General features: G+C 41.4%; 1 protein-coding gene across 1 annotated transcript; it reads right to left on the bottom strand.

Moving 5' to 3' along the window:
* Nucleotides 1-207: 207 nt before the first annotated feature.
* Nucleotides 208-720, bottom strand: LOC140185531 (jupiter microtubule associated homolog 1-like). The gene has a single exon (XM_072238863.1). It carries the CDS (start codon nt 718-720, stop codon nt 208-210), a length of 513 nt encoding a protein of 170 aa, XP_072094964.1.
* Between the last annotated feature and the right edge of the window lie 19583 nt (nt 721-20303).

Below are 20303 nucleotides of genomic sequence, written 5' to 3'. Positions count from 1 at the left end.
TGAAATCAATGTAATTGAGGTAATGCAACTACACGAAAACATGTGACATAATTAGGGAAGAATAGCAGTTTGCGGCATTATCTAATAAGCGCAATCAATCTTCAAATATAAAGTGCCAATACAAAATGGTGACGCTCAAATTTTAAGGTTACTATAAAATCAACGTTTATTCAGTCTGCAGCTGATACACTGAGCTGAACAGTCGATTTACCCCAGCACAAGGGTAGACCATCCACCAGGTGGGACTCTCTTGCGCCTTACTGGTTCAGGTTGAGCAGACTCTACTGGCCCAGGCACACACTCTCCTCTCTTTCCCTGGGCTTCCATTTGGTTTTCAGTTTCAGAGGAACCTGGGCTATTTTCACCTTCCCCAGTTGCGATATCCGGAGTTTTGGGAGGTATTTCCACAATGTCAAAGATGCCACTTGCCTTGCCACCAGGAGGATTTCTCCGTTGCTTTCGATCAGGTGTTTCAGTGGTAGCTGCCTGAAAGATACCACTACTTTTTCCACCTGGCGGGTTCCTTCTTCTAGCCACAGGTTGATTTTGCAATGGTGGCCCAAAGATATTGGATGCGGTTTTGCTTGGACGGGAATGCACTGGTTTGGCATTTTCCTCCACCCCCAATGAGATACTGGATTCACCACCTGGAGGCTGCATCACCCTGGAACTGTTGCGATCCTTGGAGCCCATGTCCTGGATGGTGGTTGTGCTGCTCATGTCTTCCGATCCGTAGATGAGATACCAAACTATTAATAGGTATAATAACCACCAGGTTATTACGTACATTTAGGCTGCTATTGATACAGTACCCAAAGGAGTCCTGTAGAGGTTACATCTGATGATGCTATGCCATTGTTACACTTCATGATGTCAGCAAACATCACAATGAACTCAAGACCTGCTTAAGGTGTGTGATTAAAATTATCATCAAGTCTGCAGAAAAGTATCTTGGTATTAAAGGAATTAGGTGGAAAGAAGTCAAAGAAACGCTGAATGGAGAATCCAGCAGCTCACAGGCAGGGGAGATGGAATCTTAATGGCAACATATTTATCGCAAATGGTCAAGAATGAAAGAAATATGTTTCAGAACTTAAGGAAAATCCTCAGATTTTATGGTTGAAGCCCAGATTAAATGTGCAGAACTCCAACAACAAATAGATGCACCCGACAAGAACAACCGTGAGTTGGAAAAGAGATTGGAAAATGGAGGAAATTATTACAAGGATACAAAAAGAAAAGGAATTTGTTGCAAAGTGAACTATCTACATTCAGATTATAAAATGAAAACATGGAAGCAAATGAAGAAGAACTCCAAGGTCTCAGTAAACAACTGCAGGCTATGATCCAAGAAAAGGAAAACCTGAAAAAGCAGATAGACTTGGAAAAACAAGAAGTTTAAAAGTATAACGTGCGATAATTACTATTCTTTAACAAGATGATTTTAGTCTTACAAGTGATGTAGATGAAATCAATGTAATTGAGGTAATGCAACTACACGAAAACATGTGACATAATTAGGGAAGAATAGCAGTTTGCGGCATTATCTAATAAGCGCAATCAATCTTCAAATATAAAGTGCCAATACAAAATGGTGACGCTCAAATTTTAAGGTTACAATAAAATCAACGTTTATTCAGTCTGCAGCTGATACACTGAGGTGAACAGTCGATTTACCCCAGCACAATGGTAGACCATCCACCAGGTGGGACTCTCTTGCGCCTTACTGGTTCAGGTTGAGCAGACTCTACTGGCCCAGGCACACACTCTCCTCTCTTTCCCTGGGCTTCCATTTGGTTTTCAGTTTCAGAGGAACCTGGGTTATTTTCACCTTCCCCAGTTGCGATATCCGGAGTTTTGGGAGGTATTTCCACAATGTCAAAGATGCCACTTGCCTTGCCACCAGGAGGATTTCTCCGTTGCTTTCGATCAGGCGTTTCAGTGGTAGCTGCCTGAAAGATACCACTACTTTTTCCACCTGGCGGGTTCCTTCTTCTAGCCACAGGTTGATTTTGCAATGGTGGCCCAAAGATATTGGATGCGGTTTTGCTTGGACGGGAATGCACTGGTTTGGCATTTTCCTCCACCTCCAATGAGATACTGGATTCACCACCTGGAGGCTGCATCACCCTGGAACTGCTGCGATCCTTGGAGTCCATGTCTTGGATGGTGGTTGTGCTGCTCATGTCTTCCGATCCGTAGATGAGATACCAAACTATTAATAGGTATAATAACCACCAGGTTATTACGTACATTTAAGCTGCTATTGATACAGTACCCAAAGGAGTCCTGTAGAGGTTACATCTGATGATGCTATGCCATTGTTACACTTCATGATGTCAGCAAACATCACAATGAACTCAAGACCTGCTTAAGGTGTGTGATTAAAATTATCGTCAAGTCTGCAGAAAAGTATCTTGGTATTAAAGGAATTAGGTGGAAAGAAGTTAAAGAAACGCTGAATGGAGGATCCAGCAGTTCACAGGCAGGGGAGATGGAATCTTAATGGCAGTATACCTATCGCAAATGGTCAAGAATTTAAGAAATGTTTCAGAACTTAAGGAAAATCCTCAGATTTTATGGTTGAAGCCCAGGGTAAATGCGCAGAACTCCAAAAACAAATAGAAGTACCGGACAAGAACAACTGTGAGTTGGAAAAGAGATTGGAAAATGGAGGAAATTATTACAAAGATACAAAAAGAAAAGGAATTTGCTGCAAAGTGAATTATCTACATTCAGATTATAAAATGAAAACGTGGAAGCAAATGAAGAAGAACTCCGAGGTCTCAGTAAACAACTGCAGGCTATGATCCAAGAAAAGGAAAACCTGAAAAAGCAGATAGACTTGGAAAAACAAGAAGTTTAAAAGTATAATGTGCGATAATTACTATTCTTTAACAAGATGATTTTAGTCTTACAAGTGATGTAGATGAAATCAATGTAATTGAGGTAATGCAACTACACGAAAACATGTGACATAATTAGGGAAGAATAGCAGTTTGCGGCATTATCTAATGAGCGCACTAAACAGTCACGAGGAATTGCAACTACAGAGTGATGCTAATAGAGAACTGCAGGCTGAACTAGATTGTCTAAAGTAGAGAACTCCAGGACATACTTGGTGGGAACACCCCAAGTCTAGCAGGTGGCGGTAATGCACTGAAAACTGATTGCCAACCGCCATAAAACAAAAAAAGAAGAAGAAAAAGAAAAAGAAGTAGTAAGTGCGGTCTCAGACTGGAGCCATGGCGGCGGCTGGTTTTTGGGCTGGCTGGACTTGCTGAGGAGGCGCTGGAAGTGCTGGGGTGTTGTGGGGGACATTCTGTGGGAATATTGACCGATGGCCTGTATAGGTCCGGAATGATATTATACGGTGGTTTTTTTTTGGGGGGGGGGTTCTTCTCTTTATTGATATGTATGGAAAATTAGTATACTATTATATTACCTTGTTATTTTATATGTAAACTGCACTGTTTATACTAACTTTTTTTGTGTATTAATATCTCTTGTAAATTTATATTGCAACAGTGTATTAGTGTTTACATGGGTTACCTTTTGTGTACCAATTCAATAAAAAGATTTAAAAAGAAAAGATATTTGTACACGGTTCCTTGCAGACTCTGATAGGATGGCAGGGAGGGAGACTGATGGTGACAGCAACAGCACGGAGTGTGAGTGGGAAGAGGTGGGGAGAGGGACTGAGAACAGGAAGGTGATGGGTCGGAAGAGAAAGAAAGGAGGTGAGTCTAGTGTAGGTGGATCGGAAAGTGAGGGAAGAGAAGTTGAGATGAAGGGTCTGAGGGCAAAATTGCTAAATGTAGTGGTAAGATTTGAGGGGGAAGGGGGAGTAAAGAAAATAGATCCGCTTAAGCTAACAAAAATCATCAGAGGAAAAGTAGGGGAAGTGAGCCATGCGAGAATTTTAGGAGATGGAAACCTGCTGATAGGATGTAAAACCGAAGAGCAGATGGAGAAAGCAATGAAGGTGGCTAATGTTGGGAAAGTCGAAGTGTCCAGGGTTGTAAGACGTCAATGGTTGCAAGGGGGTGATCTCCCGGGTTCCCCTCAGTGTTAATATGAAGGAGCTAGTGGAGAACTCGAGGGTGAGGAATAGTTCAGTGAAGAGTGTGAAAAGAATGACAAGGGGAGCAGAGAAAAGGGAGACTGAAACTGTTGTGGTAGAATTTGAGGATAAGGTGCCTCCAAAGGAGATATACTTTGGATTTCTAAGATACAATGTAAGAGAATGTATACCAAAACCTATGAGGTGTTTCAATTGCCAGGAGTTTGGGCATGTGGACAAAGTGTGCAAAGGAAAGAGAAGATGTGTAAGGTGTGGTGGGGAACATGAATATGGAAAATATGGAGAGGGAGTGAGACCAAAGTGCTGTAATTGTGGAGGTAACCATAGTGTTGCGTATTGGGGATGTAAAGTGTTGAAAAAAGAGGTGGAGGTGCAGCAGATAAGCGTGAAGGAAAAAGTCTCATATGCTGAGGCAGTCAAGTTGGCAGGACAGAAGAAAATGAATGAGGGAGGATGTAGCAAAGAGCAAGCGGCAGCTAAAGAAAGGCAAGATAAGAAGAATGCATGGATAGAGAAGAGGAAATTGGTGACCTTTATAACAGGAGTGGTAAACGCAACTTACGAGATCAAATCTAAAACTGAAAGCTTTCAGATTATTGTGAAAGCTGCAGAGCACCATTTGGGTATGATAGGATTAAAATGGGAAGAAGTAAACGATGAACTCTGGGTACAGTCAAGTCAAGAGACAGTATGTGTGGGTTGATATTACTAATAATTTTACTACTTCAATGGAATGCAAGAAGCCTGATTGCTAATGGACAAGATTTCAAGCAGTTTATAGTGAGTAGGAGAGAAAAGCCAGATGTTGTGTGTATCTGGGAGACCTGGTTAAAACCTAATTTAGATTTTGTTTTATATGGTTATGAGGCAGTAAGGTGAGACAGGACAGTGGGGGGAGGAGGAGGATGTGCAACTTATGTAAAGCAAGGTATTCCTTATAGAATACTAGGTGTAGGAAGTGAACAAGAGTATGTGGTAGTAAAAGTATGGGCTGAAAGGAAAGAGTTGGTGATTGTGAATTATTATAATCCATGCAAAAGACTAGAGTTAAACAAGCTTGAGGAGATAGAATGGCAGAATAGTAGTAACGTTGTTTGGTGTGGTGATTTTAATGGACATAATGTATTATGGAGGAGTGACAGAACAGACATCAATGGTCAGGTAATAGAGGAGTTGCTAGATGAGAAGTACTTAGTGTGCCTAAATGATGGCAGTAGTACTAGAATTGATGTTAATACAGGTAAAGAACCTGTGCTTGATCTTACATTAGTATCAAACTCCATTGCATCAGTGTGTGATTGGTTAGTGTACCAAGAAGGAACTGTAGGGAGTGATCATTACCCAATCTGGTGCAAGATAAATATTTCTGCCTCATTGGTCACAGAGAATACAGGTGGGAAATGGATCCTTGAGAAAGCTAATTGGGAGAAATTTCTGGAAAAAAGTGATAGAGATCCAAGTCAGGTCAGTGATGGAATGGACTTAGAAACACTTGACAGCATATTAAAACAAGGTATAATATCAGCTGCATTAGAATCCATTCCTAAAAGTAAAGGAAGAGCAAAGAAGAGAATAATACCATGGTGGGATGATAATTGTAAGGAAGCAGTGAGAAATAGAAATAAGGCATTTAAACTGGATAAAAGAACTCATAACTTCCAACATATGATTCAGTACAAACATCTCAGGCAGAAGTAAGGAGGACAATAAGACATGCTAAAAGAACGCACTGGAGAAAGTATTGTGATTCAGTGGGAAACACAACTCAAGTAGGAGAGGTGTGGGGGATGATAAAAAGGATGGGAGGGGACAGGAGAGAGTGGAGGTACCCAGTTCTGGTTGATGGAAACGTGACTGCAGTAACAAATAAGCAAAAGGCAGAGTTGTTGGCAAACACTTTTGTTATGGTACATAGTTCCGATAATTTGTCTGAGAAGGGAAGAAGAGGTAGAGAGAACAAAAGCTGAAAGTATGGAGGCTTTATGTAGGAAAACTAACCTTGATGGTGTGCGAGATGTCCCTTTCAGCATGGGAGAATTAAGAAAGGCACTAGATAAAACAGGAAAGTCTGCGCCAGGTAAAGATGAAGAATGTTATAGTATGATAAAACACTTGAGTGAAGGGAGTCTGGAGAAACTACTGCTTCTCTATAACAAAGTCTGGGATGAAGGGAGAATACCAGGGAGCTGGAAAGAGGCAATAATTATTCCAATAAGGAAACCTGGGAAAGATGCCAGCAGGCCAGAAAACTACAGGCCAATTGCCTTGGTGTCACATGTACGTAAACTTATGGAACGTATGATAAATGAGAGGATAGTATACTTCTCGGAAAGTAGAGGTATGCTGGTTACGTATCAAAATAGGTTCAGGAAAAGAAGTAATACTATGGATCCAGTGTTGTGTCTAGAGGACGAAATAAGAAAAGCTCAAGTAAATAAAGACAGAGGTTGCAGTTTTTTTGATGTTGAGAAAGCTTATGATGTGTTATGGAAAGAGGGGCTCCTAATCAAGCTACATCTAATGGGAATCGGGGGGAGGGGCAATGTTCAATTGGGTTAAGGACTTTTTAAAACGGGAGAACTATTCAGGTGAAGATAGGATCAGAGCTATCAAGCCAGTATGTTGTAGAAAACGGGACGCCTCAGGGGAGTGTAGTGAGTCCAACTTTATTCTCCATTTTGATAAATGATATATTCGTAAGTATTCCAGCAGAAGTGGGGAGGTCATTGTTTGCAGATGACGGGGCTTTGTGGAAAAGAGGGAGAAATATTGAACATATAGTTACAAAAATGCAAGATGGAATTAATCAAGTTGAAGAGTGGGGGACAAAGTAGGGTGTTAAATTTTCAGTGGAGAAGACAAAAACTGTGTTCTTTACAAGGAAAACGCTCAGGGGACTTAATTTGAATCTGTATGGGAGTAAACTGGAGAGAGTTGAAAGTTTTCGGTTTTTGGGAGTGCACTTTGACTTGAGATTAACATGGAGAAAATATGTTAGATATGTAGTTACTAAATGTAAAAATGTGATAACTGTCAGGAGGTGTCTTGCTGGATTGGAATGGGGTGCTGATTTTGCATCACTGAAGTATATTTATGTAGCATTAATAAGATCAAGATTAGGCTATGGAAGTATTGTATATGGGTCAGCAGCAAAATCTGTGCTGGCAGAACTGGATACCGTGCAAGCTCGGCTCTAAGGGTGTGCTTGGGAGCGGTTAGAACTTCCCCAGTGTGTGCTCTCCAAGTTGAAGCAAATGAAATGCCATTGGGGCTGCGGCGTAAACAGCTGGAGGCCAATTACTGGATTAATTTAAGGGGGCATGGTGATAGCCATCCTACAAAAAGGGTGTTGCAGACATGCTGGGAGGAGGAGAAGACACAAAAAGAAAGTTTTGGCTGGACAGGAGAGCAAACAGCAAAAGATATGGGTGTATATGACGAAGAGTTTTGTCCAAGTGTGCTGTGGCCTGTCAGACCTTTTTGGGTATTAGAAAATCCCTCTGTAGATTTGGAATTGCTTAAGATTAAACGCAGTAATAAAATGGCTGATATACTCAGTGACTATCATAGTTATAGGGAATGTAAATATAAAGACATACAGATTTTTACAGATGGATCAAAGGATCCAGAAACAGATGCAACAGACTCTCTGACGGTGGTGTCTGAAAAGAGGATGCTGTCCAAGTTGTATGCCATCTTGGTCAATGTCTCCCATCCACTACACAATGTACTGGTTGGGCACAGGAGTACATTCAGCCAGAGACTCATTCCACCGAGATGCAACACAGAGCGTCATAGGAAGTCATTCCTGCCTGTGGCCATCAAATTTTACAACTCCTCCCTTGGAGGGTCAGACACCCTGAGCCAATAGGCTGGTCCTGGACTTATTTCCTGGCATAATTTACATATCACTATTTAACTATTTATGGTTTTATTACTATTTAATTATTTATTGTGCAACTGTAACAAAAACCGTTTCCTCCGGGGTCAATAAAGTATGACTATGACTAATTGTTGTGCCAAGTTATCAAGTGGAAATTAGCAAGAGAACACCTGATTGCTTGAGTGTATATGCAGTTGAAACGTTTGCCATATTGTTAGCACTAGAATGGAGAGAGCAGGTTGATTGTAATAATATTGTTATATGTAGCGATTCTGTATCGGCCCTTGCAAGCATTAAGGCGGGTACAGCTAGAGGTCACCAGGATCTGCTTTATGAAATCCTGTTTGCAAATTCAAGGCTGGCTAGACAAGGCAAAAATATCACATTCATGTGAGTTCTAGCACATTCGGGTATTATGGGAAATGAGACAGCAGATAAGCTGGCAAAGGATCTGTAGAGGTCAATATTAAACTATCAAAATCAGAGGGGAAGAGCATAGTGTGGAGAAGGATAAATCAACAGTGGCAGCAGCATTGGGACAGAGCAATAAAAGGAAGACATTTACATTCAATTCAGAACAGAGTAGATATGGGAAGAAGTTGGGGAGTAAAGCGGAAGGAGCAAGTAATTATAAGTAGACTGAGAATTGGGCACAGCAACCTAATGGTACTCTGGCCATCATAAATAAACATCCAACAGGTTTTTGCGATCTATGTCAGGAGACTGAAACAGTACAGCATATCCTTATTTCATGCAGGAAATTTGCACAGGGAAGGCAACAAATGTTACAATTACGCAAAATAGAGAACAGTGTTAAAGGTTTATTGGAATGTAGGGAGAGTGATCGGGGAGGAAATGGTTGTTTAGTTTTTTTAAGGGCGACGGGACTGGAAAGACTGCTTTAAGGTGAATGGACAATGAGGGACAATAAATCCTGAAGATGGCAGTAATGCAACAGTGTGGATGCCAACTGCCGTAAAAACTCAAGGAAGAAGAAGAAGTAGTAGAAGACTGGAGCCATGATAGATTAAGGGCTGGCTGAAAAATGGTGCTGTGATTGTGGACCCAAGTTCCGAGCCAGGGTCAGTCGGAGAAGAAGGTGTCGACGGATAGTGGAAGTGAGTTAGAGATGGAGGTTGGCGGGAAAGAGGAGTGGAGTGGAAAGAGTAAGAAAAGAAAGCAGAGGTATGAGATTTCAAACACTGAGGAGTCAGGGGATAATCAAAATAGGATAGCAAAACAATAGAAAAAAGATGAGATTAAAGCAATTATAAAACTGAGTGAAGACGGGGCGTCTTTTGGTGATTGGAACCCAATTCAATTGACGAAGATAATCAACAAACTTATAGGCGAAGTCAAAAGAGCAAAGATTTTACAAAATGGATCGCTAATACTAATTTGTCAGGACAGTGCTCAGCAAGGCAAAGTGATAAGATTAAAATAGACAGCAAAAAAGTACAATGCTCAATACCAACAATAGAAAGTGGACTAAAGGAGTTATTTCCGGGATACCAACAAAAGTTACCATGGATGAGATTAAACAGAACATAAAAGGACCAAAAATTATTGAGGTCAAACGTTTGAAAGTTACAAGAAACGGAAAAAAGTGTGATAGTTTATCGGTTCTGATTAACTTTGATGAAGAGAAATTGCCAACTAAAGTTTATTTAGGGTATATGTGTTATGAGGTCAGGTGTGGGAGATGCACTGGAGAACATGAATACGGGAAATCTGAGGCGGGAGCTAGGCTGAAATGCTGCAATTGTGGCGAGGAATACAGTGCAGCTTATCGAGGGTGCATTTATAGCAAGAAGGCAGCTGAGGTACAATATGTAAAAGTAACTCAAGGAATCAGTTACGCGGGGCAGTGAAAGGATTCGCTGAAAAGGAGAAGGCTATCAAGCAAACAAACACTGGGAATAATAAACCGATGAACTGTGAGGGCTGTAATATTGATAAATAAGGATACACTAATAATGAGTAGAAAGGATTTCATACTGTTTATGGTAGATGCAATTAACTGTTCAGCGCAAACAGACAAAAGAACCGAAAAAAATTAAAATTATAGTCAAGTCTGCAAAAAAATATCTTGGTATTACAGGGCTTAGGTGGGAAGTAGTCAAAGAAACACTGAATGGAGGATCAAACAGTTCACAGGCAGGAAAAGCAGGATATTAATGGTATTATTACAAGGGAATGCAAGGAGTCTTAACACAAATGGTCAAGAGTTTAAGAAATATGTATCAGAACTTAAGGAAAAACCTTGGATTTTATGTATACAAGAAACATGGTTGAAACCCAGGGTAAATGTGCAGAACTCCAACAACAAATAGAAGTACTCAATAAGAATAACTGTGAGTTGGAAAAGAGATTGGATGAAACAGCACTGCATTTAAGAGATGGTTTCTGAAAAAGATGCTTGTTGTCAAAAATTCAGTGACATGGAAAACAGATAAAAAATGGGGGAACTTATTACAAAGTTACAAAAGTAAAATGATTTGTTGCAAGGTGAATTATCTACATTCAGATTATAAAATGAAAACATGGAAACAAATGAAGAAGAACTTCAAGATCTCAATAAACAACGACAGGCTTTGATTCAAGAAAAGGAAAACTTGGAAATACCAGATAGAATTGAAAAACAGCAATTTTTAAATGTTGAGCATGTGATAATTAATATTCTCAAACAAGAAGCTTTTAGTTTTACAAATAATGCAGATGAAATCAATGTAATTGAGGCAATGCAATTACTTGAAAATCATGTGACAAAAAATTTGGGAAGAAGAGCAATCTACAGCAGTGCTATCTAATGAGCGCACACAGCATTTGCAAGAGGAATTGCAATTACAGAGTAATGCAAATAGAGGTCTGCAGGCTGAACTAGGTTGTTAAAAGCAGAGAACTCCAGGGCATATTTAGTTGAAAATGGAACACCACAAGTCTAGCAGGTGGCGGTAATGCACCTTAAAGCTGGTTTGCCAACCGCCATAAAACAACACAAGAAGAAGAAAAAGACTGGAGCCATCTCTACATTTAGGTCCCCACACACTCCATCTCCAGTGATTCCCTAATCTTTCTCTTGTAGGCATCCTCTTCCTCACCAAGGTTGTTGGCCTCATCAAACCTTGGTCTACATGAGCATGAAAGGCAGTATTCAGCAATCCCAGTTTGTTCTGCTCTCAAGTTTTTAAGGCACTGCTATCCTGCTATCCTGGTCTTCAACAGCCTTCCAGTCTCACTAATGCATCCTGTTTGGCATAGTGATAGAGGTACAAAGTACACACTCTCTGACACAGTTCTTTAGGTCTTCTAGGTGCCACTTTGCTTAGCCTTTTTCTAATTGTGTCCTCACTTTTTTGCTATTAACTGGACACCATAGTTTTGGTGAATTCATCTCAGCTTTTCAGTTAGGCTGCCACTTTATGGCATAATAACCATTCTATCAGGAGGTTGTCTTTGCTGTGGTGTTGTGCTGCACTCAATTCCTTTTGCAATTATGTGCATAGACGAGCTATTTTTCTTGAATGCTTCCCTGATCTTCTTGCACTCTTCCTCCTTTGCAGCTCTAGTTGTGCACAAGTATTTGCTCTTAGTGCCAGGCCTCAAACAATGCCAGGCTTTGTCCTCTTTGGATGATTTAACTGGAAATTCAGGCACTGGTCTGTGTGAGTCTTCTTCCTGTAAGCACTCAACTCCAGCTTGTCTATCATCCATTGTACCATAATATCTAAAAATAGCAAAGTACTCTCACTCTCTACCTCCATGGTAAACTGTATAGTCTTGTTCTGATTGTTTAAATGTGTTAAAAATGCCTCTAATACTTCCTGAACATGTTTCCACAGGATAAATGTGTCATCCACATAACACAGTCATTAGTCAGGCTTTTTAGTTGTTATAGCCAGGCGTTTGTTTCAAGGCTGTCCATCAATAAATTGCATAGTACAGGAGACAGAGGAGATCCCATGGCCATTCCATCCTTCTGTTTGTAGGCATTTGGGTGCGCTATCCTCACCACCCAGGCCATGCTCTTTTCTCTTTGCTGTCATCAGGTAGAAGGTACAAGTGCCTCAGGACTCACAATCAGATTCAAGAACAGTTACTACCCCTCAACCATCAGGCTCTTGAACAAAAGGGGATAACTACACTCATTTAAGAACTCTTATCTTGTTATTTCATGCTTGTTATCTATTGCTATTTATTTATATCTGCATTTCCACAGTTTGTTGTCTATTGTTTACAGTTACTGTTCTATAGATTTGCTAAGTATTCCCGCGAAGAAAGAATCTCAGGGTTGTATGTGGTACAATAAATTCAACTTTGAAGATTGAACTTATCACAGAGTTGTACTCTGCTCTGTGGGACATCTCTCTTCAACATCTCTGTGGAACAATCCACTGTCCCCACAGGCTTCAAGGCAGCCATCATCATCTGTTTGCCTAAGAGGGCAATATTAACCATTCTAACCAATTTTTGAGCAGCACCATTGAGTGTTTTGATCAGCTGCATTCCTGTCTGGCACAGGAATTGCAAGGCATCTGACCACAAGTCCCTACAAAGGATTGTGAGGATCCCTGAGAGGACCTTTGGGGGTCTCTCTTCCAACCAGAGATACTGTATTTATCAGGAGTACTGTGTATGCAGAGCCCTTAGCATTGTCATTGATCCCTCCTATCCCCTGTACGATCCCCTTGACCTCCTACCATCAGGCAGGAGGTACTGCAGCATTAGGACAAGAACTGTTAGGATGGGAAACAGCTTCTTCCCCCAGGCTGCAAGTCTACTGAGCTCTCTGCCACCACCCTGATCTCATCACACATGAAACACCAGTAATGTTATACTGTTTACTTTTTAAACATGTGTCATAAATGCACCTTATTATTTGTTAACTTATTTGTGATAATATTGCTTTACGTATTGTGTGCGAGTTATATATACTGTGTTGTGCACCTTGGTCCAGAGGAACATTGCTTCATTACATGTGTACAGCTGAATGACAATAAACAATAAACTTGAACTTGGAACTGGATGGGCCCAGATCTGCGAGAAGGGTACATTGCTCTGCTTCTGGCTGGCAACATGTCAAACCCTATGAGAAAGGGCATCATTACCCTCATCAACAAGCAGAACGGGGAGACTAAGGATATTAGGAATTCGAGACCCATTTCACTGTTGAATGTGGACTATAAGATCCTGTCCAAGGCCACTGCCAACCGGGCAACATCAGCTCTGGGGCAGGTGATCCATCCAAACCAAACCTGTGCTGTACTTGGTTGGAAAATATTTGGTGCCCTTGAGCTACTCAGGGACACCATCACCTGCATGCAGGACAATGGAATGGATGCCTGCCTCGTCTGCTTGGAGCAGGAGAAGGCCTTCAGTGGGATATCACACATGTACACAATGGATGTGCTCTCGAAAATGGGTTTAGGGAGGGACTCAAAGTTGGATCCAACTGTTTTATGCAGATTATCTGTACTGCAGTCCAGATTAATGCATGGGAGACAGATATTTCACCCCATCAGTCTGGAGTCAGGCAGGGTTGTCCACACTCTCCTATCTTGTTTCTGTGTTCCATAGATGCTTTTGCTGAATCTGTCAGGAAGGATGAGAGTATAAGAGAGGTGACACCGCCAGGCACTGTCAAAACTTCCTTGTACATGTGCAATATCACTGTATTCTGCTGGTGTCCATGGTCAGTTTGCAGATCAATCAGCATCTGTGACCAGTTTGAGTTGGCATCCGGGCTAGAGCCATCTGCAGGAAGAATCAGGCCATGCTCTCCGGCTCCAGGACAAATGATCTAACATCTCGCTTCGTCATCAGGCCTGAGGACCTGAAGGTGCTGGGATCTGTTTCGGAGAGGCTGAGGTGTATAACAAGAACTGGCTGGAGCAAATTTAGCAAGGTAAAACAAAAACTGGGCCTATGGAAACAGTGAATTCTGTCAAAAATTCTGGTGAATCCAGGTGAGGGGAGGCAGAAGGCAAGTAATGTGATAAGCTGGGAGGTGATATGGTCTCCAATTCAGGGGTGAAGGAGAGGAGTGTGAGTGTAGCCAAATTGAAACAGCCTCTTCCATTAATGCAGGAACTGAAGGAACTTCAAGACAAATAAGGCAAACTGATTACATAGCATCAATCTAGGTACCAATTTAGTACACAGCAAAGTCCCAGCCAGTTAACCTTACAAAATCCACCTCACATCTGGGGACTGGTGCATCAGGAAGAACCAGAGCTTCATGCACGGAAACAGCACCACCTGCAGAATCCTCTCAAAACAGCACTTTGCTTCAGCATTGCTAGTCTTCCCCAGCACTGAGAGTACTAGGCCATTCTCCACCGCCTTAAAGGTAATTGTGATGGGCAATAAATACCGACCTTAATAATGGCCTCCAGATCCCAAAACACAACTAAGAAAATCTACATTTCATGATATGTTTATATAATATATAATTAAAGTAACATTAGATTAACAATACATTTCACTGTATGTTTTGATGCTTCAATGTACATGTGATAAATAAAACTAATCTTTACAAAATTAAAGCATGCATTCACAAACCACACAGCTAGTTATAACATGCATGGCAACATATCCTAAAATATCCTTCCATCCCTGCCTCAGGTAGCATTAAATAACTTTTTAATGCTCCTATGTGTATGACAATAAACTCAGTTTTGACTTTGACTTTAATAAAATGAATTATATATAACTTCAGCAGATCTCTCAGTACCTGACCAAAAATTCAGGGTTTCACGTCTTACAATGACCAATTAATCTATAAACCATAACACGAGGAAATCTGCAGATGCTGGAAATTCAAGCAACACACACAAAATGCTGGTGGAAAGCAGCAGGTCAGGCAGCATCTATAGGAAGAGGTACAGTCGACGTTTTGGGTCGAGGTCCTTTGTCAGGACTAACTGAAAAAGGTGATAGTAAGAGATTTGAAAGTGGAAGGGGGAGGGGGAGACCCAAAATGATAGGAGAAGACAGGAGGGGGAGGGATGAAGCCAAGAGCTGGGAAGTTGATTGGCAAAAGGGATACAAGGCTGGAGAATGGGGAGTATCATAGGACGGAAGGCCTTGGAAGAAAGAAAGGGGGAGGGAAGCATCAGAGGAAGATGGAGAACAGGCAAAGAGTTATTGTGAGGAGGAAAGAGAGAAGAAGGAATGACATCCGCCACTCCCGTGTCCTTAATAACCTGCACCTTCATAAATAGGAAAGGTTCCCACTGCCATGATTATGCAGATCTCTGTGGATCATAAGGAAATATTCTTCAAGATGATTTTGGATTCAGAATTGTCTCGCCCACAGAAGCCAGAAGGTAGTGGTGGAAGGATGCTAGTCTGGCTGGAGGTCCGTGGCAAGTGGTGTTCTGCAGGGATCAGTGCTGGGTCTCTGTTGTTTTGTGATGTATATAAATTACTTGAATAAAAATGGAGATGGATTTGTTAGCAGGCTTGCAGGCAGACAAAGACTGGTGGAGTTATGGACAGTGTTGAAGACCGTCAAAGGACATAGAAGAATATCTGCCCATACAGATATGGGCTGAAAAATGGCAAATGGAATTTAATTGAAACAAATGTGAGGTGTTACACTTTGGGAGGTTAAATGTAGTAGGGGATACAATACAGTTAATGGCAGGACCCTCAACAGCATTGATGTATAGAGGGATATTAAGGTCCAAGTCCACAGCTTTTTGAATGTGGCTACATAGATAGAGAGGGTCGTAAGGCAGGCATATGGCATCACTGCCTTCATTGGTCAGGGCATTGAGAGTAACAGTCTGCAAGCCATGATGCAGACAAATAACGCTATGGTGAAGCCACTGAAGGAAGGAAGTTTATCAGGATGCTGTTTGGATTAGAGGGCATGAGCTTGGACAAACTTCAATTGAATTTGCAGGTGCATCAGAGGCCAAGGAGAAACCTAATAGAAGTTTACAAGTTTACGAGAGGCATAGATATGGTAGACAGTCAGATCTTTTCTCTCCCAGGGTCGAATTGTCAAGGACAAGAACACATGCAAGGTGAGAGGGGTAAAGTTTAAAAGATGTGCAAGGCAAGTTTCTGTTTACAACTACCTGGAACGGGCTACTGGGGGGAGCGGTGGAAGCAGATATAATATTGGCATGTAAGAGGTGTTTAGAAAGACAGCATTCTGACAGGCTGCATCACCCTCTGGTATGGAGGGGCTACTGCACAGGACTGAAAGAAGCTACAGGGGGGAGTAAGTTTAGTCAGCTCCATATTGGGTACTCGCCTACACAAGGTACCCAGGACATCTTTAGGAAGTGGTGTCTCAGAAAGGCAGCATCCATTATTAAGGACCTCCAGCACCCAGGGCATGCATTTTTCTCACTGTTACCATCAGGTAGGAGGTACAGAAGCCTGAAGGCACACACTCAGTGATTCAGGAACAGCTTCTTTCCCTTTGCCACCCGATTCCTAAATGGACATTGAACCCATGAACACTACCTCACTTTTTTAATATATATTATTTCTGTTTTTTTTGCACGATTTTTAATCTATTCAATATACGTATACTGTAATTGATTTATTATTCTTCTTCTATATTATGTATTGCATTGAAGTGCTGCTGCTAAGTTAACAAATTTCACAACACATGCCGGTAATCATAAACCTGATTCTGAAGACATATGAATATGCACAAAATGGAGGGATATGTATCATATACAGGCAGAAGAGAATTAGTTTAATTTGCCATCAGGATTTTTATTTCCTATATTTTGCACTACCTATTTAATTATTATATACTTACTGCAATTCACAGTTTTCTTTTCCTCTCTATTATCATGTATCACATTGTACTGTTGCTGCAAAGTTAACTAATTTCACAACATATGCTGGTGGTATTAAACTTGATTCTGATGTTTGACACACAGACATCACGGGTTGAAGGGCTTGTTCCTGTGCTGTACTCTATTACGTTCTAAGATGCATATTACCTCTCTAAGCAAACTCTATTGTCCTGAGGGAGCAGATACTTTCAGTGGTCGCCTCTGCCCAGAGGATTAAATCGGAGGTCCGGATAAAGGCAGAAGGTCAATTACAAGTCTGTGCTCATCTCCAACCACACCCGTTGCATGCAGGTGCAACAAGAGGCATCAAAGTACTAGAACCATGGTGAAAAATGCCACAGATGAGATGAAATTGCCAAAAATATCTTTGCCTACATTAATTCTGCAGTACACACCTCGCAGACCTCTAAAGGATGATTACTGTAGCATTCAGTTTGGTGAAAAGCCAAGTTAGCAAGTATCTAAGCATGTTGATAGTCCCTTATTGTCACCATTTTGAAAAACTCAGATCTCTGCACTAAGTAATCCAAGTTAAATGGTGACCGAGTGCTTGGACATTTTAAACCTCAGTCCTGTCTATTCATCGCTGTAACTGATGCAGCAAGTCGAAGAACCTACAATGTGCGCCACTAAATCACATTTTAAAATACCTCAGAAGGTCGTGGATTCAGCCCAGTACATCACGGGTAAAGCCCTCCCAATCATTGAAACGTTGCTGTAGAGATGCTGCTTTTCATCAAAGATCCTCACCACCCAGACCATGCCCTTTTCTTGCTGTTGCCATCAAGAATAGTTACCACCTCTTAACCATAAAGCTCTTGAACAAAAGATAACTACAATCTTTTAAGGACACTTTTATCTTGTTATTTCATGCTTGTTATTTATCGCTATTTATTTGCATTGTTTGTTGCTCAGTGTGCCGGCAGAAAAGGAATCTCAGGAGTGTATGTGGTGACATGTATGTATTCTGATAATAAATTTTACTTTGAACTCTGACTTAATGAGTTAGCACAATGCTTTACAGTACAGGAAACTACGGTTCAATACCCGCCACTGCCTGTGAAGTGTTTGAACGTTCTCCCCGTGATCGTGTGGGTTTCCTCCGGGTGCCCCACAGTACAAAGACCTACCGGTTGGTCATTGCAAATTGTTCCATGATTAGGCTCAGATTAAATTAGGGGATTGCTGGGGGGGGGGGGGGCGTGCCTGCTCTGCGTTCTATCTCGATAAATAAATAAAACAGTGAGAATACATCAGTAACCTATTTTCTGGTCTGCATCTCTCGCGAAGATAGCATTTTTCTGCGTGATTTATCAAGCATTCCAACAATTCAGTACTATCTCCTGTCAGAATCGCTAAATGGAGAGTGCGATAGGTCTTGTCCCTAGGGGGAGGGGGAGGGGGAGGGGGAGGGGGAGGGGGAGGGGGAGGGGTTGGATCTCGCTAGCGGGCAAGAAATTCGTCAGGATTTCCATATGCCCCCCTATGAAGTGAGTTGTCCCGTATAATTCCTCCTCAGAACATGGGCTGCTGTTGAGAATTCCTTTCCCTTCACAGATGTTGCTCGACCCGCTGAGTTCCTCCAGCAGGTGGTTCGTATGCTTCACATTAAGCACCTACAGTCTCTCGTGTCTCTATTGCCCGGCTACTGTGGTCTTACAAGGACCAACACCCTCTTCGACGTTACAGGCGTGTTAAGTAATTCAGACGTACCTTCCATCAAACGGGAAAATTACAGGTCATGTGCTCCCATATGTAAACTCCTCTAACATTTTGCACGCTGCATTTGAGCTGAACTTCCGAGGTACCCAATACACTAATCGTAATAAACTGCAATGCATTCTTGTGTGTCTCTCTCGACCTATTGGTTGGCAATTCGTACTTTTCTACTTTAGCTGTCTAAACCCAAAAATTAGATTTCTCCTCTAAATCCCTTTCCCGTCCATAAAATTCATTCTTTTTTTAAAAAAAAATTACCCCCTTACCTGAGCTTTCACACTATCGATTTTCTCGCGGGACTGTGATGAATTCGGCCTGCAGAGAAAATAATTTTAAAGATGGGCTTCCAGTCGATTCCACGCGTTTTTTCTTTGCATAAACCGTAGCTGAATTTTAACTTAAATCGCCAGGCATATTTACGCTAATTTGAAAATACAAATTAAGTCTGTTAAACCAATAACAATCAAGGAAATCCTGGAGAAAACTGCTCCAAATTTCCAGTATCTGCGGTCTCTTGTATCTCCAATAAAATTCACGTTAATAGATTTACAGTCTTAATGCATAAGGTACGCCGAAAAAAACTATTCTAAATGAAGCAGCAAGGTGTCAGAGAATAATGCTAAACCTCTCCTCCTCTGCAAGCCAATGACAAAACACGATTTAAAAAAAACAAAGTTACTGCATCCTCCATAAATACACGGATTGAATGAATTGTTAATTCTTCACAAACAAGCGACTTCCAAGGCCGTACCGAAAATCGCCAGAAATAACTATTAATGCACGAAGTCTCAAACATTTAAAAGTTTCTGACGACCAGAAACTTCTGTCTCCTACTGTGAAAAACTTTTTAATATTTGGAGACGCTTTAAGGAAACTTCCTGTAGGTGACGTCATGCGTTTGAGTCTGTATGCAACAAAACGTTTCTTTTTGACTCTGTATGCTGTTCCTCAGAAACAGGATCAGGTTTTTGATTACTGATATACATATTGTAGAATTTGTGGCAGCAGTATAGTACAGGACATAAAAGTTGCAATAAAATATAAATAGTGGAAAAGGAATAGTGAATTGGTTTATGGACCTTTCAGAAATCGGGACTTCTCAGGTTTCTAGCTTTTAATTTATAAAAATGCATCCAAACTTCAGCTTTAATTATATTTTGACAAATTAAGGGTCAATTGACCAATTCACTATTCCTTTTCCACTATTTATACCACAGCTGAATAAACAGGAAAATACAGCCATGATATTGAGTAAAACACACAAAATGCTGGAGGAACTCAGCAGGTCAGGCAGCATCTGTGGAGGGAAATGAACAGTGGACGTTTTGAACCGGGACATGACCCTTCACGTCTGTGTCAACCATGGTACTGTCTAGTACACAGGTGGAAATGTCGTCTCCAATGCACGCTGCCCTCCGAAAGATTGAGGTGGGGAAGGGACGGTCATCCACTTCTTTGCAGACTGTGGATCGCTAACAGGGTGTGGAGAAGGTTGCAAGGGTCCATGTCTTCATCCAACAATACAATGAGTCAGCCAGTACATGTCCAGAAATTTGTGAGTGCCTTTGGTGACACATGATTGTGCTAAGCACTGAGCTGTGGTCAATAAACAGCATCCTGACATAGGCATTAGTACTGTGCGGGTGACCTCAGGCTGTGTGAAGAGCCAATGAGATTGCACCCGCCTTGGACCTATTGTGGCAATGGGCAAATTGCAGTGGGCCCAGGCCCTTCCTGAGACAGGAGTTAATTCTAGCCATAACCAACTTTCCAAAGCACCTTATCACTGTAG

Source organism: Mobula birostris, chromosome 20, assembly GCF_030028105.1.
Source record: "Mobula birostris isolate sMobBir1 chromosome 20, sMobBir1.hap1, whole genome shotgun sequence".
Classification (NCBI taxonomy): Eukaryota; Metazoa; Chordata; class Chondrichthyes; order Myliobatiformes; family Myliobatidae; genus Mobula; species Mobula birostris.
This window is presented reverse-complemented; position numbering and strand designations above follow the sequence as displayed.